Source organism: Colias philodice, chromosome 9 (genome assembly GCF_061535455.1).
Source record: "Colias philodice isolate Cphi_HAF_F1 chromosome 9, ilColPhil1 Martin Lab GWU primary, whole genome shotgun sequence".
Lineage (NCBI taxonomy): Eukaryota > Metazoa > Arthropoda > Insecta > Lepidoptera > Pieridae > Colias > Colias philodice.
Window position 1 is genome coordinate 5,831,973 of NC_143094.1, and position 20,635 is coordinate 5,852,607.

At 41.0% G+C, this 20,635-nt stretch overlaps 3 protein-coding genes across 3 annotated transcripts; all 3 read right to left on the reverse strand.

Annotated features, from left to right (window-relative positions):
- Positions 1-1,114: 1,114 nt before the first annotated feature.
- Positions 1,115-2,672, reverse strand: LOC149485810 (uncharacterized). The gene is made up of 3 exons (XM_089698719.1): positions 2,351-2,672; positions 1,990-2,211; positions 1,115-1,881 (listed from the first exon to the last, which is right to left on the reverse strand). Exons 1-3 carry the CDS (start codon positions 2,462-2,464, stop codon positions 1,453-1,455), a joined length of 765 nt encoding a protein of 254 aa, XP_089554845.1. The 5' UTR covers positions 2,465-2,672; the 3' UTR covers positions 1,115-1,452.
- Positions 2,673-13,885: 11,213 nt separating this feature from the next.
- On the reverse strand, positions 13,886-16,532 carry LOC149485811 (rRNA methyltransferase 3, mitochondrial). The gene is made up of 5 exons (XM_089699106.1): positions 16,006-16,532; positions 15,658-15,905; positions 14,989-15,144; positions 14,548-14,848; positions 13,886-14,103 (listed from the first exon to the last, which is right to left on the reverse strand). Exons 1-5 carry the CDS (start codon positions 16,377-16,379, stop codon positions 13,935-13,937), a joined length of 1,248 nt encoding a protein of 415 aa, XP_089555232.1. The 5' UTR covers positions 16,380-16,532; the 3' UTR covers positions 13,886-13,934.
- Positions 16,533-17,966: 1,434 nt separating this feature from the next.
- On the reverse strand, positions 17,967-20,011 carry LOC149485812 (THAP domain-containing protein 1-like). Its single transcript, XM_089699107.1, has 4 exons — positions 19,902-20,011; positions 19,581-19,777; positions 19,272-19,446; positions 17,967-19,189 (listed from the first exon to the last, which is right to left on the reverse strand). The coding sequence occupies exons 2-4, from the start codon at positions 19,649-19,651 to the stop codon at positions 18,854-18,856; spliced, it is 582 nt and encodes a 193-aa protein (XP_089555233.1). The 5' UTR covers positions 19,652-19,777; positions 19,902-20,011; the 3' UTR covers positions 17,967-18,853.
- Positions 20,012-20,635: the final 624 nt, after the last annotated feature.

Consider the following 20,635-nt stretch of genomic DNA (forward strand, 5'->3'; position numbering starts at 1 on the left):
GTAAGTAAGTCGTGTAGTATAGTTGGGAACAAAGACGCAAGCATCCACGATACAAACTATACACGATCAGTACGCAACATTCGTAGTTATATGCTTGTAATAAAAGATTTAAAAACAGCAATACAATAATATAAACGCGAGCAATGGAAAGACGCCGCTCTTACTCCGAAACATATACGATTAGTCCGCATGCGTACTGGCGTTGTATGTTTTGGAGCGCTATTCTTACTTAATTCACTACAAAGTATACGCGAGTATTTGCGTACTAATGTTGTATAGATTGGAAGAACTTTGTAAAACAGTTATTTCCAAACTATACGTGATTAGTTTCACAGCGTTGCGTGCTGGCCTTGTATAGTTTGGAAATACGCTGCATATAGATATCCTAGGAAATGTATAATTTTCCTGGGAATTGTATATAATTCCAATATCGTATTAGGAAATGTACCTATAAAGTAAATGCTTTCTGTAATAAAACACGTTATTTTTTTTTATTATAGCATTTATTGAAACAGTTCTACCGTAAAATAATAATAATATGTTCAAATTATCTTACTAATTCACATTTCTAAAATCAACCATCTATGTATTAACTTTTAACATATGTATCAAAAAATCAACTTATAGTCATATTATAAAAGTAAATCTTTATATTATAATACTTTGTCAGTCCAAATATAATATAGCTATTTACTTTTGCAGGGTAGGATCGAATGGAATTTGGAAGAGCCTAATACTTTATGTATTTTTAAAACAGACATCTTGGTATATAAGCAGTTTTTCTTGCAAAGGGACTTCTTAAATCCTTGGCCAGTTACAGTGGATTGCGAGTTGGCAACTGACCGTAGTGCAAATCTCGGTACTCGTGCATTGTCTGCGGCAAGACAGACAAGACAAGACGGCGGACACACATTAATCTGAGACACACCCTCGTCCCGCTCACCCCACGTACCTTCCAATCTTAAATGTTTTACATTTCCGATTGCTATTTAGGAAATGTGTAATGTGTAAGTATAAAATAATTTATTTCACACATGTCCGTGCCATTTTAGGAATTACATACATTTCCTAGGAATTGTATACAATGACGGATTACATTCATTTCCGTTAACAAAATAACCGGTTTGATATAATCAAGTTTCAATTAATTATTTGTTTCTTATTAATAATATGATTTATACCCAAATGATGCGGTACAAAATAATTATATAGTAATTCTCTAGCTTCATTAATACAATCTTCCATCAATCTCCTTGGAATGTTAAATAACATTGATAATCCCCTTCCTCAGTTTTAATAAATTTAAGGCTAGTGCAGTAGCAACATTATTCATTTCATTAAATTGTGCTACCTCATTTAATATTACAATATATTAAAATATAGGTCTTTTGTAAAGCGAAACCACTTCTAAAAAGAACTTTCAGGCATATTAAAAATATTTCTGAAATCGGATTAAGAGAGGCTCTCTTTTAATTGTAGCATATCTTCAATATGAACAGCTGTAAACACATTTATATAATTGTCCAAAATCCTATCCATAAAATCCAATGTCTCAGTATTGGAATGAAAATCACACAGCCTATTATTTTTTGGTACATAATAATTGTATTTGGTCAGTAAATGTTTTCTTACATTGACTGGAACACGATTTCTTACTTTTCTTTCACATCCTTTCAAAAAACAGTGAGATTCAGTTTCTACAGGTCTTATATAGTTAGGTAACGTGATTATTTCACTAGATGAAGTAGAAGTAACATCTTGTTCTGAAGTGTTGTTGGATGTTGTTGGATTGGATGTTGTTGTATTGGAACTTAAATGTGATGCAGCTCTGTCAGCCCTCACCCAGCAAGAATGACATAGATATGTCGCCTTATTTCCAATCTGTAAAGAAATACTTTGATAAATCACATTTCATTTTTACTTGATTTTAAAAGAAGATAATTGGATTACTTATTACTTAAAATATTATTAAAACACTCAATAACTTACCTGACGAGGTAATATCCACTCTAATATCACTGCTCTAATTCTTTGTTCGCGTTGAGAATCAGTTCTTAGTAAATGAAACCGTGTGCGCAATACAGAACGTCCACAATAAACACATACACGTTGATGACCCAGAGTAATAGTGTCATCTTCATGATTTTTAATCCTTAAAGAATCATTTGCAAGATTCCAGCATGCATCACATATGTGATCAGAGTGAGTGATCTACAAATAAATAATTAATATTACAAGTGGACAAAATAAATGAATATATGTATATATATTTAAAAACGTTATGTTTACGTTGTGTTTGATTTCAATAGCTAGTACTAATTAATACCTTAGATAATACTAATCCACTAACCGTTAGAGGAGCAGTCCACTGTTGTATAATTGATATTATTGCGTTATCTTGTAACAAATGCATACGTATAGCATTGTTACGATTAGCATTAATACCACAGTTGATACAGTTCATGTTTGTAAATGAAAAATCGGATGCAAAGTCGGTGTCCAGGTAGGGTAGCAGTAGTGAGTCGTAAAGGCAGGTAATCAAAGTCCGGTGTGCTGGCGCAGATTGGTAGTAATAACAGGGTTCATCAGTGCCTTTAATATGGAGCGAAAGTCGATAAAGATGAAGAAAACAAGTAAATCACAAACACAAAATTGAATGTAACGTAGGTATATGTAAGGTAGGTATGTAGGCAGTGTTGCCAGGTCAAGCTTTTACTTTACCCTAGGCTTGGTCTCAATTTACCCTAGAATCTGTATTATTTTAAAAAAATACCCTAAAAAATATCCTTGTCTTTTCCTTCTTTACAAATAAAAAAAACTACATTATTTATTCATATTATAATATTATTGGCACATAACAATAAAAGTATCCTCCGCATCACTATCTTTTTTGTCATACATGCTATTATTAAATTTGTCCAACATTGTTTTTGAAGGAATGAAGTTAACACAAGATTTGTGAAATATGTTTACATTGAATCTTACAATGCAGGGATAGCCTATTCCTACTTTGTTTTGATGACTGAGTATAGAGAAAATGCCCTTTCTACGTTCTTTACAGTATTTCGGTGCATACTTTTTCACACCTGAACGCGTAACGCCAGCACAAGACAACCCCATTTTTCACAACAACACATACTCACGAAAATAAAGAGCAGGCGACACAATAAATAAGCGAGATTAAAGAGAAACACAAAAGCAATCGGTGCGTTTACGACATGGAATCTGTAATGGGCGCGTTCAAAAACAATAATATTCAAAGTAATTATTTGCGGTTATTGACTGTTACCCCAAAAAATACCCTAGGAAAATTCATACCCTAGAAATTACCCTGCTGGATTACTTTTACCCTAAATATAGGGTAAATTACCCTAAGTTGGTACCACTGTATGTAGGTAACGAAAACCTCAATCAAAACGTTAAACGTCAAAAACTGAAATCAAAACTGACATTCTTATTAAAATTGTTGCTAGCTACATTTCACAATAAGAATTAATAATATTTTATTTCATAGAATTACCTAAATAAATAGCGTAATCAAAAGTTAAAAATAAAATAAGCAACTTCTTTTTTTGATTTATTTACATTTGAATTCTATACAAAGTTAAAAATGAATACATTCGTATTAATCGACTATTTTACTCTGGCAGCACTGTCCTTCAAAATAACAGACAGACAAGCGTTTTCACATTTAGACCTCATTCGCACGAGAGTTAAAAAAGCGTTGCGTTAAAACCCGGCGTTGGCGCTTTTTAAACGTTCTCTCTGTGGTTGTTCATACTAACGCTTTAAAATCACTCATGTCTCGTCTCTAGCTTCAGTAAGACGTGGAAATGGTTTCTGCTAAAATAATTACGTAATGTCAGTTGCGTAATATCTTTATGATATTTATATTATTATATTTGCTTAGAATTCCTCGGAAAGTTTGTTCTTAATAAACCACTTGTAGGTACCTACTTAGGTATTTGTTCAAACTCGTCATCGATAAACATGTTACTAAAGGAATATGATAAAAATACCTACTGTTTTAATTTTTATATGTTAGGTATATTTGAAAGAAAGAAAGAAAGAAAGATTGGCACTAGCGATTTGTGTTATTAAAAGACGAAAAAGAAAACAAAAGGCATTCTGGGTACATCCTCTGAATGAACAGAGATACTTAAAAGGGCAGTTTGTGACACTGTACGAAGAGTTAAGGCAATACCCCGGAATTTTTTTTAATTATTTTCAAATGTCTATAACGATTTTGAATACAGAAACGGACGAGACTCCACATCTATAATTAATAGTTCGGGATCAACAATCCACGACATCGTATCGATTTTCTGATGATTATAAGCACAACAAACACGTGCTACCGCTGAGCGAGCGTGCGGCATACTGAACGCAGCGCCGGCGCTTTTTTAGCGCTCGTCTGAATAATAGTAAGAAGTTTCCTATGGTCTATTTTATTTAACGCCCAACGCCGAGCGTTGAAAATAGAACACTGCGCGATAAAAAAGCGTCGCGCTTTAAAAGCGCTGACGTGTGAACATATACTTGGGAATGCATTTGTTCTATTTGGACGCTTTTTTAACGGACGTTAAAAAAGCTCTCGTGTGAATGAGGTCTTACAGTGCCACAAACTTATCTGACCCGGTGGCAAAAACTGGAACTACGTGCCGCCATTTTGAAATGTCACATTTTCACCGTAGAGGGAGAATGTACTAGAGACGACATCGGCGTATACCCGAACGAGATGGCGAATCCTTACGTCAATGTTGCCAACTATTACAAAAACTTTTTATCCGAAAAACTGGCAAAATATCTATAAATGTTTGGGTATTTTTTTGTAAGATAGGTTTATGAAGAAAAAGACAGATTTGAAAAGATTTTGTTATTTATTAACTTAACTAGCGACCCGCCCCGGCTTCGCACGGGTGCAATGCTGATACTAAATAGTAAATACACTACAGAAAAACTGTGAACGTTGTATATAAAAACATAGCGGCCCGCTCCGGCTTCGCACGGGTATAAAATATATAGCCGGGCGGCCGGCCGGTACAAGCGCGGATCCAGGGGGGGGGGTCATGGGGGTCATGGGCCATGCCCCCCCCTGGGCCATGTGCACGACCTAAGTGGACCACTAATTTAATATTAACTTTTGAAATTAACAAAGTAATATTGTTCAACATGATTTTTTATTAACTTTTGAAACATAAAAGTAATATTATAGAACAATGAAATCAATTTCAAACGGAAGAGAATATAGGTAACAAAAATTAGAGGAAAAGTTATTTACGATCGATCTGAGATCGGGATTAAAAAAACTATAACTGCGGAATAAAGTTTAATGGTAAAGTTGTAGGTATTTAAAATATTTATTACAACTTTTGCTTTTACACTTCTCGCAATTAACCACAAATATCGAAATATCCCAGTTCATATATTTTTTATAAAAAAACAAGGCTAAAGTTTAGATATCATTTCAATCAATGGTAAATAATAATAGAAAATACAGTAAAATTAGGACAAAAAAGGTCAAGTGCGAGTCGGACTCGCGCACCGAGGGCTTCGAACAAACCTAATTGTTTTATTATGTTGTATCTTTAAATGTTGCTTGTAGCAATTTTTTCTTTGTCTGTGCTATAGGACGTGGGGAGTACCTTGTAGGTTGTGATTCCCTTGCAAGTAGTTGCTAGTTTCAGAATATGCGGTTTTAATTGCTATTTCTTCTGATTCAGATTCAAATTGAATTTGAATCAGAAGACAGAATAATATCTTATAAAACAGATACGGGAATAATTACGAAAAACATGAATTTTTTATTACATTATATAAAAAAAAAAATTAATCTTATAACCCCTTTACTCATGAACGCAAATGTAATGTAGGTATTCAATAATTGATATTCACATCAAAAACTTAGGTCTATTATACCTTTAAGCAGTAATAAAATCAAATTTCTATGTCAACGCAATTAGAAGATACAGCCGTAAATGTAGTCTAATAAAAACGTACTGGAAATAGTTCAAATTAAAAGTAAATTAAACGAAATACATTTATTTGAAAATGAACAGCAAAATGACGGTAGAAATAAATGGGCAGAGGGTCCGCGATAATGTGCGCGCGAGTAGCAGACGAAAATGGACGACTCGCAGCAAGGGTCTTCACACACGCGGCCTCCGTTAGGAGGCTGCGTGGGGGATGCTGTTCAGGACGATTCGTCCTCTGCAGCAGGTTGATAGCGCTGCCCGCTAATACGGGCAGGTCACTGGGAGGACGAATCGCCCTGTTTGGGGATAGAAATATTTGTTAATTGGGGCACAGTATAGGAGACTGTGCCCGACTTTTTAAACCTTTTCGCATTTTGCGAAGACTCGACCGACCTGTGTTTGGTTTTACGAGCCCGTCTTAGACTTGTGTCTAAGCCGGGGACGGACAGGGAACCCGGGAGCGACACAAAACCGATGGGTGTGATAGGAGGCGCCAATTGCGCGTGGGAGTGGGCGGTGGATTGGCTGGGTACGTTGTGTACCGACTGTGTAGGAGTTATGCAGGGTGAGGCGACAGACGGCGCGATAGGAAGCGCCGTCGCAGGCGGAGCTTGCGTGGGTGGGGGCGTTGTATAGGATTGCGCTATTTGCGCGTGGGAGTAGGTTTGGTAGGAGGGAGTAGTGAGGGGCGCACAGAGTGCGTGGGCGGTAGGTGGCGCTGGAGGCGCAGTGTATGGTGCCGGCATTGTTTGCAATGCCGGTGGTGAGGACGGCGTGTTCGCCTTAGGAGAGGGGGGTGGTAGTAGATCGCGCGGATTCGGACGACGCGACCCGGGAATGGCGCGGTGCGGAGCAATCTCTCGGAGATGGGAGTGAGAGGAGGCGTCCGCCCGCGAGAACATGTTTTGGGAGAGACGAAGGATAAACTCATCCAGCGTTTCTACACCGAGATCGCTACGTATTAGCTCGTTTCTCACATACCTCGGCGCACCGACGATAGCGCGTAATGCGAGTGACTGCCGCGCACGCATTTTGCGGCGCAGGCTTTCACACACATACACATACCAGGCGGGCGCGGCGTACGTGAGGAGCGGCCGTAGGTAGGTTTTATAAACGCTTACCTTTATACGCAGCGGGAGTTCAGAGTATAACACCGGACGAAGTATGGCGTGGGCGGCTTTGCACTTGTTAATTACCTGCTTCACGTGGCTGTTAAAGCGAAGCCGGCAATCAATAGTTACACCTAGGTAAAGGACGGTATCGGACCATGGGATCTGCTCACCAGCCAGAGTGAGTTGGTGGGAGGGAGTCAAACCACCGAACCGAATCACCTGTGTCTTTCGCGCGTTAACAGATATCCGCCAACGATCGAAATACGCAGGCAACTCATCAAGCCAGCGTTGCGCCTTAACCATCGCATGCGTTGTATTCAACGATGCGGCGATTAAAGCTACATCGTCGGCGTATAGCGCGAGGATTTGATTAGAATTTGGCGCGGGGGAGGGGAAGTCATCTGTGTAGGCGGAGTATAGCGCGGGCGATAAACAGCTGCCCTGCGGGACACCCGCCTGCACAGAGTGGTTTCGGGAAATGGCGGGGGACACGGAAACGTGAAAGGAGCGGTCCGTGAGGAAGGAGTGCAATATCCTCACGAGCCGCGCGGGGCATTGGGTAGTGGTAAGGATCTTATATATAAGACCCTCGTGCCAGACGCGGTCGAAAGCCTTTTCGATATCTAGGAATATTGCGACCGCTCTCTCATTCCTGTTCAAGGCGGAGCTAACATGGTGCAATACTCTAGATACCTGAAGGGTGGTACTGTGTGCCGAGCGAAAGCCGAATTGCTCAGCGCGCGGCGACACGTACGGACGCAGCATAGGCAGCAGTAGTGACTCGAACACTTTGGAGACTGTGCTCAACAAGGTGATGGGTCGATAACTGCCCGCTAAGGAGGCATTCTTGCCGGGTTTGGGGATCATTATTACGCGACCGGTTTTCCACACTGAAGGGAAATGACCGGCGCGCAATATACCGTTAAACAGCCGCGACAAAGCCGCGACTGTTTTACGGGGGAGGTGGCGAAGGGATTCGTTCGTCACGCCGTCCTCACCGGGCGCTTTGCGCAACTTTGTACGCGAAATCGCACGGCGGACGGCGGACGGGGAGGTGAAGAATACTTCCTCAGCGGGCGGTATCGGTGATGCTAGAAAACCTGATAGGTGTTCGTTCACCACTGCTGCGTGGGCGGCGCTCGACGGCGTCAGGGGGTTCGGCTGAAAAACTTGTGCCAGATGTTCGGCGAACAAGTCAGCGCGACCCTGAGGGGCGTATATATAATTACCCGCGGAATCGGTGAGTGGGCGCGCGGGGGCGGCTGAGGATTTAAGCCTGCGACAGAGGTTGTGGAGCGAGGGCCAGTCCTCGGCGGCCGAGTCGATCGCACGGTGCCAGCCCTCGATCCTGTTCGCCTCAAGCGCATCGCTAACTTGCTCTCGCAAACGAGCAAGTTGCCGCTTGAGGGTGGGACAGCGCGAATGCTGCCACTGCCGTCGCAGAGCTCGCTTCCTCTGGATAAGGGCTTTAATGTGAGAAGGAATAGGGGGGAGTATGGACGTGGACGGTTTGAGTGTCGTGGCCTGGGAAAGAGCGGACTTAAGTGCTTCATGCAAGTCATTTGCGAATATCTCCACGTCCTCGGCGCTTGAAACCGCGCGTGAGGGCGTGGAGCGCTCAAGCGTATTCGCAAATAACTCCCAATTGACACAGCGGCGGGAGTAGGATGGGGCAAGCGCGGAACTGTTTGCGGTGATCTCGACCAATACCGGCAGGTGGTCTGAGCCGAGATCGTCCACAATAACAGTTTGCGTCATCGACTGGCGGATCACATTGTGAATCGTAAAGTCGATGACGTCCGCTTGGTGGGAGTCTGTACGAGGATAATGAGTAGGTTCGGAAGGGCCCTCTATAACAATGTCGTTATAATCGATAATGTTATAAAGGGCTTTGCCGTTGCAACAATCGAGGCGGGATAGCCAGTGCGAATGCTTACTGTTCCAGTCACCCGCGGCGATCGTCGGCACGCTCGAGGCGAAAAGACGTTTCACCTCGTTCGTGTCAACTCTCCCCCCGGGCGGCCTGTATACAGCATACATTCGCAGCCTGCCCACCGGAAACTCCGCCTCGATGCCGAGCGCGGAAAAGGATTGGGATGCGAAAGCGGGGAGTGGGGTGTGAGGAATGGACTTGCGGATAAGGATCGCAAGTCCGCGGTACTTACGCCCATACGGGGAGCATTCGTCCTGTCTGTACGAGACGTAGCCAGACGCGCTGAGTTTGTCAGGCGCGCCCAGGTGCGTCTCGTTTAGGAGGACGACGTCTACTCGTTGTTCCCGCATGAGGTGGCGCAGTAGTGTCGCTCTCTCCTTGCTGAGCCCGCTCGCGTTCCAGTAAATGAAGCGTATACTCACTGTTGAACGAGACTCAACAGGCCCTGCATCAGGATGGGTATTGGGTCGGCGCCTTCCTCCAGCGCGTCCATCGTGCTCTGGAGCACCTGGCACGCCGCTCGTATGACCGTCCGCTTGGCTGGGTCGAGGTGTGCCGGTGCTGAGCCGAGCTGTGTCGAGCTGGGTCGAGCTGTGCTGCGTTGAGGTACTCGGGCAGGTTCGGGCAAGTTCGGCTGTGTTCGTTGCGCCGAAGTTACCCGAGCGGAGATCGGCGGTTGCGCTCGTGTGCGCTCGGGCTGGCGCTGTTGCGCATGCGCCGGCGCCTGCGGAATGTGCGCGGGCGGGCCGGCGGGGGGCACAGAGGCGGTAGCGGCCCGAGGGGGCTGCGTGCGGGAACGCTTCTTACCGCTGCGCCCCTTTCGGTTTCTTGTAGAGGTTGCGGGGGCGTCATTCGCTGCCGCCATGAGACCCGTGGTGAGGGCCTCTCCACGAGGCACCGGCTCCACGGGCGCGGGTGGCGCCGCCGGCGCGCTGGGCCGCACATTGGGTGCGGCGCGCGGCTGCTGCGGCTGCTGCTGCTGCTGGGTGGTTGTGGTGCGCGCTATCGGGCCCGCCTTCTTGTTGCGGGCCTCGCGCCGCAGCACCGGGCATGAGGCGTGGTTGGCGGGATGTGGTCCCGCGCAATTGGCGCAGATGGGAGGGGCGTCCCTCGGCCGCGGGCAGTCCGCGGTCGCATGGCTCTCGCCGCAACGCACACAGGCAAGCGGCCTGTGGCAGTTGTGCGACGAGTGCCGGAAGCCCTGGCACCTGTGGCACTGCGCGGGGCCCCGCTTGGAGCGCCACGCCTCAATGGTGACGCCGGGCATGTACAGCAACTCCTTGATTGCGTAGATGCCCGGCGTGAGGTTCTCCGTCTTCCTTAGGATGACTAAAAATATGCAGCCGGGGCGCCCCTTACGGGCGCGGATGGGCCGCGCGAACTCAGGATCATAACCCCGGTCGCGCAGCGCGGTCATCAGCTCCTCGGGCTCGGTGTTGACAGGTAGGCCACGGACAGCGACCTTTACACTGCGCTCCGCTTCAGGGGAGTAGGAGAACCAGGAAATCTCCACTCCCTCCTCCTGAATGCGGCGCAAGTATCGGTCGACCGCCCGGTATTCCGCCTCGTCCTGAGGCGAGAAGCGCACGCCGGTCCCGTAGGCGCGCGCACTTACTTGTCGTCCCAGCGAGGCGGTAATGTTTCGCAGGTGAGTCGCCCAATTTGGGAGCGACTCAACCACGATAGGCGGGTAGCGGGGTGTCTTCGACGCGCCGCTAGGCGGCGCCGTTGTTGCAGTGGTGGACGCGGGGGCGGCAGCGCTAGGTGGCGCTGCTGTCGCCCTCGGTGTGGGGGCGGTCGGCTGCGCAGGCGCACTAGCGCGCTGCAAGCCGGACGGGCCCGGTTGCGGCTCCTCGGCCGCCTCCACGTTGATACGGCGGGGGCGGCGCGGATCGCGTGGGTGGAGTGGTGGCACGGCGGCGCCTGCACTTACCGCCGCGTAAGTGGGCGGAACGGGTGTGGCTGCGGCCGTGTCTATCTCCATGATGTCTGCGGTAGCGGTGGTGGTAGCGGGTGTAGCGGGGAGGAGGGCGGGAGTCTGGCAAGGCCGCTTGGCCTGCGCCGACTCGACCTGCTCCTCTTCCTCGTCGCTGCTGAGGGGGCGACGGCGCCTCGCCCGTGGCTTGCCCGGAGGGATCGGGAGGACGGCAAGTTTTGCCAGTAAAACCTGTTCGTCTTCCGGCGAAGGCTCCTCCAGGCAGCCCGGCGGTATGCGCGCCAGGTCGCCTCGCCTCATCTCGATGTACGAGGCCAGCCAGCCGCGCAGCTTGCGCGACAGGAGGCCCGACGAAACGAACCGGTCTATCAGCACGGCATCCGACAAATATGCGGTCCGTGGTGATACCTCCAGGTCCGGGTCAGGCACGTCCTCTGCGGCGGCGGCCTCAGGTATTCCCCATCGTCGGGGCTGCGTCCAAAAGGGGCGGGAGGGGCGCCCGGGAGCCGAGCTCGACCGGGCTACTCCGTCGCGGCCAGTGCGCGTGACTATGCGCGGGCGCGAACTGCGCGCGGGGGTCGCGTTTGTGTGGCCCTGAGAAGGGCCTTTAGGTCTGGCGTGCTCCATCGCTGGGCACGTGGGCGTTTGCCTGCGCTGCTAAATCAATTAAACACGCATCACCGCCCTCTCCACTTATACGGCTTTCACCGAACAAATGGCAGGCGGCGCTGCGGGTTAAATCGGGTTTCGCGAGCAGAGACAAACTCCTCGTGGGGCGACTAACAACAACCAGACTTTAGACACAAAGCGGCGTAGTACGCTCAGAAATGCGTATGCAAGAGTAGGATAGCACGAACGCGAAGCACGTGGTCGGGAGCAACAAGTGGACACGACCAGCGCACTCGGCAAACGGACTGTCCTGGACGACTCCGCCGCTCGTTCGTTCTTATAAAGGCGCGCCGCACCTCGGTGAGGAAGGCGCGGGGGGTGGCCTTCCGGATTTTACTCCAACACCGCCTCTCCTGACGGGGCAGGGTCCTCGCTGCCTTCAGTGGCAGCTGCAGCTCGTGTGGAAGGGCCAGCTTCGCAGTCTTCAGCGTTATGATGTGCATCGTAACCTGGAATATACAAAAAAACCGACATTGAAAAAAAAAATACTTAAACCAATGCAAATGAGGAAAGCTGAACCGGAAAACCGAACCGTGTAACAAACTTTACACAAACATTAACATTTAATATTAAAAAAACATTTCACGATTTTGGGGAAAATTTTACCCTGTACTGGTATCCCTAATGTTAATCACATGATTATACCATAAATTTGAAACTACGTAAAAACAAATGGCGTCCTGAACAACAAGAACACTTCGTAATTTAGTCGGATAACACAAAAAAATGTTTACGTCTATTTCGATGAAAATATTATATATTTGTAGATAATTTCACATTAGAGTTAATGAAAATGTATCAACTATATCCAGTTCTATAAAACAATATACTTCAAATAAGTTTACTTACGTGTGAAAGGTAATATTTGGTAATCTTCGTTCCGGCCGATTTTTACAACCAATCACACTACAACGCACCATATTTTCACTTAAAGTCGGATTAAAACAGATCACTGTCAACGTTTATTAAACTTTGAAGTCACTTAACAGCGAGAAAAAACAGAAAACTAGCAAAACAATGGACTGTAGCCGCTTGTTTGGGACAAACTGCCTTTGTCCCCAACAAAAGAAATCGCATAACATGAGAGAAACAAAAAACAATGTTTCTGTCTCTCTTGCTCTTAGCTTTATAGTCATAAGTGTATTTCTCTCACGCATTCCTTGTCATTTTAGTGCCTCCTCTATGGTTCATTCTCACTCTACGATTTTCACAGACTTTTCATACGAAATATTTTGTTTATATAAAAAGAAAGCGACATCAGTGACACCGTCACCGGGTCAGATAAGTTTGTGGCACTATACGATCCGATATCGGACGATAATTTATGTATGTGTGCCATTCGTGTAGGTGTACCTTAATTGTCTGTGTGCATGATGGAGGCCAATGCGCGGCGGCTGCGTTTTTCTCTAATAGGGCAATGAAAAAGACGTGTGGCACTCGGGGACTGCCGCGGTAAAGCTATTGCATAGCATGACTTCAAGCCACACCTCCGAGCCCATCGGAGTGGGGAGCGTGAGGTTTTTTCGTTACGGAATTTCTTGATTCGGTCCCCGCGCTCAAGGCCCGCGATAGAAGCTATGCAATAGCATAATAAGAATTAAAAATACCATATAGGTATATTAAAAAATACGATGAATTATCTATTAATTAAATAATTGAATGTGGATTCGCTCATACGAGAGTAAGTAATTAAACCACTTTCTAGGTGCGTTTTGTAGCTTGCTAAAAAGAGTATATTGCTCCCTCTGAGTATCTACAATCTAGCTTCCACAATGGGATGTATCCAATATATGTACTGTCTGTGGACAGATCTTTTTTTGCAAAGTGTCTCAAACACCCACATATAATAGTAATTAGAGTTTTCTATCTGCCATGATGACCAATGCTGTTAGACTTTTCGGGGAGTTTCGGGGGACCTACTGATTTTTCCAGAATTCTACTGATCTTATTTTAACTGAAAATCTACTGATTTTTTTAAATAGGTACTAGCTTCGAAAGAAAGGGGCTAGTTTGCCAGTTTGTCACTTTTATCGCGCGCGCTTCGTCAACATGATTATACATAATACGTTTTTGTTATACAGGAACTTAGTACAGGAAGGTACATGGTAATTTACTATGGCCTTAGGCCTATATTGAATGTACCTACTGGCTACTGTAAAGTTAATCCTTATTCCTTATTTGGCTCTTATTATAACCATCACTTCACAGAGTAAAACAAATGACTTTGGTAACTATATCTAAAAGAAATAAAAAACAACAATTTCATTTTTCATTTTTAATTAATACTATTATTTATCACAGTATAAATGCTACATGATTTGCTCCTTTTCTCTTTCGAGTTTTTCTTTAGTCCAAGCTTGTAGAAACTGTTTTCTTATTTCAAAAGCTATCACAGCCGCTGCCATTCCTGTGTTCAAGCTATCTACACCTCTTTGTAATGGAATATTTAGCCTCAAGCCATTTGTGCTTGTTGCTAATCTGCAAAAATAAAATATAATTTCAGAAGAAAAGCTTTTACCAAGAAACTACTGATAATTTAAATACAATTTATTTTTATATTATGACAACAATATGCAGGGGCCTTAGACAACGTAACAATTAAAAAACGATAACGAAGTTAGAAAAGGAAAAATTTATGGGATTGACATTAGATAGACCACGTGATCTAACGCGGCGTATGTCAATCCCATACATTTTTGCCTTTTCTAACTTCGTTATTGTTTTTAAATTGTTACTTTGTCTAAGGCCTCAGGCATCAATTGTATCCACTTTACTATTCTAATTCAAAAACTATAATATTTTTATTGGTACCAAAATTAAATGGACAACCTTTTTATATAATAATGTTTTGGGCATTATATATTTATATTACATATCCTTTTTATGGAAATTAATATTTAAAATAATTTTAATGAATGTTACCTGTAACTTTCTTCACTTATACCCTCTGTTTCTCCACCTATTACTAGTGTAATATGTTTCAAATTGGAAAATTCAACACCATAATATGGTAACACAGGTATCTGTGACAATAGTGAATTACTTGTATGATCTGGAGTTTCTATATTATCTGTGGTAATATTACTGTCAGCTATGAATAGTGAAGAGTCAGGCACCATATACTTTGGTATTTCTTCCCAGTCCAATGATGTATATATTGGCTGTCTAAAATGAGCTCCTGCTGCACTTCTTATAACTTTTGGATCCCAAACATCCACACAACCTATAAATAAAAACAAATATGAATTCTACTAAAAGTGTTGTCTCTTTACACCAGTGTGAAATATTTCATATTTTTTTATACCCCAGCATTTACATGTTACATGTCATCACATATAAAATGTATTTATACAATCATTTTACCTTTTGTTAGCAACACAGTTTCACAGCCAGCTCCCACCGCCACTCTTAGTATTGCACCCAGATTACCAGGTACTCTTATATTGTCACAAATTAAAACCATTGGCAGAGTTCTTGAAAGCCTCTTTACATTTTCAACAGTAGGCATTTCAAACACACCTAAACACACATAAATCAAATTATGAACATACTATTAAACATTAATTATACAGCTTATTCATATGAATGATAACTTATCATTTGATTTGATAAATTATTATTAGATATAGTAGTAGAAAAATAATAATGGACTCGAGTCTCCTCATGTCTACATTACAGAATTAATTATCATATATTTTATCTATCTAACTAGCTCTGCTCTGCGGTTTTACCCGCAGTGCTGTGCTCCTGTTGGTCTAATCGAGATGATATATAGCCTATAGCCTTCCTCGATGAATAGGTTATCTAACACTGAAAGAATTTTTCAAATCTGACCAGTTAGACCAGATTTGGGAGTTCAAACAAACAAAAAAACTCTTCAGCTTTATAATATTAGTATATAGATTTGAAATCCTTTTTTGTGTTACAGACAAGGCTAATTTTGCAATTTGATTAATTTAAGCTTTACTATAATTTATAACTAGCGTGGAATTGAAGTGACATAATAATTTAAATTTAATCTAATTACTTTACCAAAAATTCCTGGTGGAGTTTCAAGATCTGACCACTTAGTAATATCTTTGTAAGGTATTTTATATATTTGCACACCAGTATTCGGAAGAAATGGATGAAGATTCTGTAAATCTTGAAGTTGACTGAACATAACATATTTTAGTTTACATTTAGCTTCCAATCCATCAACAATTAAGCGCCAACCTTCAACAAGCATTTGATTTGTCCGTGTTCTTTCCTTTTTGGATTTCAACTTGACTAAGAGTGAACTGAAAATGCATCGGAATAATAAAAATACAATATAGCATAGGCTTCAGTATAATCTAGATAATCACGGTATATTGAAGAGACTTTACCGACAAAACATACCTTATTTTACTGTCATTTTCTTTTAACTTTTCATACAGTATTTCACCATTATCATCATAGACTTTTTTCTGACTTAGGTAAAAATTCCTTTTCTTAATTTTTGTTTCTCGTTTTTCTATAACATCATTTGGTATGATTGGTTTTAAATTTTTAACAGTAATGTTCTCTTGAACTTTTGAGGTTTCTTTTATATTCATTGCATTATCCTTATCCAATGTTTTTTTTAATTCCTTCTCCAATAATACAGGTTTCAAATCTATCACTTTTTCTTTTTTTAATTGAACATTAGACTCTTTCTCGAAAGGAATAATCACTTTAGCAGGCCTTCTATGCATCCACCTGCTATATAACCTAACAGACCGTACGCTAAACATAGTAGTTTTTCTTGTGATATTTATATGAGTGAACTAAAAAGACAAAATTAAGTTAGTTACTCTCAATATATTCAAACCTGAAAAGTAGACGATTTACGAGCATGATATGTTTCAAAATTTATAATTCCTATTTGTTGTGTTTTCTATTTAGATTCATGACAATTGACAACTGACAACCACTTCTTTTGCAAGTGACACTTGACAGGTCTGCGCCTTGTTCAAAGAATATACTAGGTACCATCCTATATAAGTTACTCTATGCTAGGTACCAAAAGAGTACTATAATAATACGGCAGATATTAATTGATTAGGTAGGTACCTAGGCGTAGACAGTGGTTTCTCTGTCTACGTACCTAGGTATTGAGTTAGAAAAAAGATAAATTTATGTTTTGTTCTTGGTTTTGTTAAATCTTATTAGGTACTATGCGTAAAATAAACTAGATTAACAAATGAAAATTAATCGGACTTTTTAGCTAAGGCGCTGACTCCACGAGCGAGAGAATCGCGGCGATATTATCGTCGTGCCACGTATTTCTATACACTCTCTATGGAACCGTCTCCACACGGCGATATTATCGCCGCGATGCGACGAGTGGCAATGAGCGCGCGAAACGTCATTACATCGTCGCTAGCCCACCGCGACTAGCAGCGGGCTAGCGACGAGCGCGCGGCGGGCCCGCTGTCAAACGCAGCGTCATTTCAGCGTTGCCTCTGGTCTTCTCGTAGTTCTCTTCAAGGAAACGTGACGATACCGTTACGAGTCGCCGCGGAAACGCTGCGATTCCGTTACGACTCGTGACGATACGCGGCGGAATTATCGCTCGTTCGTGGAGATTATACGACGATATAAGGGCGGACTCGTCGCGATTCTCTCGCTCGTGGAGTCAGCGCCTAAGCCGAGCTTAATGTACCATACCATTTATTAAAAAGGTATTTCCATGGTACATGTATTTCTTATTTTTAATAATTAAAAGTTGCCATATTTGTATGGAACTAGCAGCTAGCTTATCGTCCGCGGCTTCGCCCGCATAGTCAAAGGAAATTCCCATGGGATGAAGAATAAGATGTTTCACCGCGGGAAAAAGTAGCTTTTGTCACTCACTAGACTCCTTACTATCTCCAAGAGCACACTCTAACTTTTCATTTATATTAGAATATTTCATTATATTATATTTACATTTATTTACAAACTAGCGGTCCGCCCCGGCTTCGCCCGTGGTACATATTTCGCAATAAAAGGTAGCTATGTTCTTTCTCAGGGCCTAAAGATTGTCTGTGCCAAATTTCATCAAAATCGGTCCAGTAGTTTATGCATGAAAACCATACATACATACAAACCTTTCCTCTTCATAATATAGTAATATAGTATAGATAGGTAGGTACTTAAGTATGTACTCATTTTTTTATTGAATCTATCTGTGGAATTGTTACATTATTACATATTATGGTACCTCTATTATCATAAACTGTATTCTTTAAAGCAAATACTTATAAATAAAAATACTTAAAAGTAAAAATATCAAATTTTAATTTTAATCTTTTATAATTTGAGAACAAAATTAAAGGTGATAAGGAATAAGGAGTTTTATCCAAATAAGTATTCAAACACTTTCTGTTGTGCAATTATATTTTTCATAAAAAGATAGTCTTTAATTACTTACTTAAGTATTACTTATATGTTGACTTAGAAATAATTTGAGAAATGGTTATGGATAAAACTAAAAGCATAGACATGGATGTCGGATGATGTTACCCCTTCTCTATCACAAATAGAAAACAATTATTATAGCAAAGCAATATTTACAAAGCTATAATAACAAAAAATTGCAAAAAATAATATTCTAATTACTATTTCAATAAATTATATCAATAGTTTTAACTTTGACACATTTGACTAGATTAAATAGACTAAAATTATTTTCAGTACTATCATGGACCCAATATACTTGAGTATATTGGTCCATGGTACTATGTAGGTATTAAACATTGTGCCCGATACATTACAAGTAAATGCTTTATATATTAGTGTAAGCATTTCAAGAAATAAGATATTTGTTAGAACACAATCTATTACCACATAGCTATAGGAATTACACATTTAATTTAGTCTGTAAATAATTTCAGCCAATGATTTGGTACTTTGCAAAGCAACCCCTTCATTTTGGCTCTACAAATTTACAAAATAAATTATGCATTGATAATTATCTAATGTACCTACTTGGTATACTAAATAAAAACTAATATCTAATATTTTGTTTGTGAGCAGGTCTTTCCTTACTTGAAGAAAACATTATTTTAACTACCTATCTATAAATATAAAACATTAAATATTTATCCTTAATTATAATCCTCAAACTCAAGTCTATAGTGCAAGAGTTGATGGATGAAAACACCTACACTTCTATTGTACATATTTTGTTACCCTGCCTTTATACATTTTTTAATGAACTCTTGCTGAAAAGATTTTTATAACTTTATTTTTCTGTTTCAGATGAAGATGAAGACGATGATGAAGATGATGATGATGATGAGGATGATTGTGAAGATGATTCTACTTCTATAACCTGATCTTGTAAATATGGATGTCTTAGCACCTCCACAACAATTGCCTCAACCTTGTCATATTTTTCTCTTAATCGTTTAGTTTGTGATCTTAAATTTCTTATATGTGTTTGCTTTTTTCTTATAGTCTCTCTTAATTTAGAACATTGAAAGATTAATTTTTGTCTCCTCGGGGATAAAGATCTGGGCTGTGATGGATCCGATAAAATATATTTATCTAATTCTGGCTTTTTTACTTTAAAATTTACCTGTAACAATTTTAATAAGAATAATGTTTATATTTTTACAACTGACTAACCTTAAATATTATGCAAACTATATAGTATTTACCGGTACAGCTATAGTAGGTATGGATGCTCTCTTTAAAATACGGCGGCCATTCCTGGTCATAAAACAGTCTTCTTTAAAATGTTTACTGCATATAACTGAATATTTGGTAGGTGCCCAGTCGGCTCGATTTATAACTCGTATCCATTTTTCTTTATAAACAGACTCAACAGGAAATCTATATTTAAAAAAAAAATTCAATTCACAAAGACTGCCTTTATACAAATTTTATTGTATTAAGTATTTTAAATAAAAATTAAACATCAGATTTTTTTAGCAACCTAAATAAAATTTATAATTTTTAACATTTACCTGTGAAAAGTCTCTTTATTTGGGTTGTTTATAACATTGACACCACAATTCAATACGGAACACTGATTCATTACTTATAGCTTATAAGGCGAAAATGCAATTAATACAGATTTAATAGTTATATATTATTTTCAGCACTGATTAGGATTGTGCTAGTTGATTTCCATGCATAAAAATGTATATTGCAGTTGCATTTGCTACAAAAATCATTTTTTTTAATAAAAATTGTTAGCAAGTAATTTGGATAATGTACGAAGAGTTAATAAACTTATCCCGCTTCGTGATCCATTTTTTTCTATTCTTTAAATAATTCCTGTTTACCGATTTTACAAATAAAACATATTATGCGAGACTACTGTTTCATATTATAGGATAAATTGTTTATTTTCAATTTTCAAGTAATAAAATTTAAATAGATTTGACAACTATTATTGGCATTTAATATTTTTGACATCTCGTAATCAATTACATAAAATACGTCATTGACAATGACATCCAGAACCTCGTCCAGGAACACTGAATACTACTAATAAACTACATAAAAATATTAGGTACATATTATAGACATGTGTAATAAATAATCTATATTACATACCAATGCAAACGTAGCACCCCATCAATGGAATTTTGGGTCGAAAATGACCTTGATCGATAGGTCTCCGTTAGGTCCTATAGGGTCCCACAATTTTTTCGTTAGGTCCCCTTTAGTTTTTTTATATATAATTTTTTTTAATTTTGGGTATAAAAAATTACAATTATTACATTAATTATTAAAGTGTAATTTTTTATACCCAAAATTAAAAAAAAATTGTATATAAAAAAAGTAAAAACTAAAGGGGACCTAACGAAAAAATTGTGGGACCTTAAAGGACCTAACGGAGACCTATCGATTAAGGTCATTTTTGACCCAAAATTCTATGGATGGGGAGCTAAAGTGTATTTTTTTATACCCAAAATTTAAAAAAATATTTAAAATAAAACTAAAGGGGACCTAACGAAAAAATTGTGGGACCTTAAAGGACCTAACGGAGACCTATCGATCAAGGTCATTTTCG

Excerpts from the sequence above, each read along its gene's own strand:
- LOC149485812 (XM_089699107.1), bottom strand. The coding sequence starts at position 19,651 with ATGAATCAGTGTTCCGTATTGAATTGTGGTGTCAATGTTATAAACAAC. Across the intron at positions 19,447-19,580 it reads AATAAAGAGACTTTTCACAG|ATTTCCTGTTGAGTCTGTTT; the intron begins GTAAATGTTAAA and ends TTTTAAATATAG. Across the intron at positions 19,190-19,271 it reads TACCTACTATAGCTGTACCG|GTAAATTTTAAAGTAAAAAA; the intron begins GTAAATACTATA and ends AAATTGTTACAG.
- LOC149485810 (XM_089698719.1), bottom strand. The coding sequence starts at position 2,464 with ATGAACTGTATCAACTGTGGTATTAATGCTAATCGTAACAATGCTATA. Across the intron at positions 2,212-2,350 it reads AGTGGACTGCTCCTCTAACG|ATCACTCACTCTGATCACAT; the intron begins GTTAGTGGATTA and ends ATTTATTTGTAG. Across the intron at positions 1,882-1,989 it reads AGTGGATATTACCTCGTCAG|ATTGGAAATAAGGCGACATA; the intron begins GTAAGTTATTGA and ends ATTTCTTTACAG.
- LOC149485811 (XM_089699106.1), bottom strand. The coding sequence starts at position 16,379 with ATGTTTAGCGTACGGTCTGTTAGGTTATATAGCAGGTGGATGCATAGA. Across the intron at positions 15,145-15,657 it reads AACTCCACCAGGAATTTTTG|GTGTGTTTGAAATGCCTACT; the intron begins GTAAAGTAATTA and ends ATGTGTGTTTAG. Across the intron at positions 14,849-14,988 it reads AACTGTGTTGCTAACAAAAG|GTTGTGTGGATGTTTGGGAT; the intron begins GTAAAATGATTG and ends TTTTATTTATAG.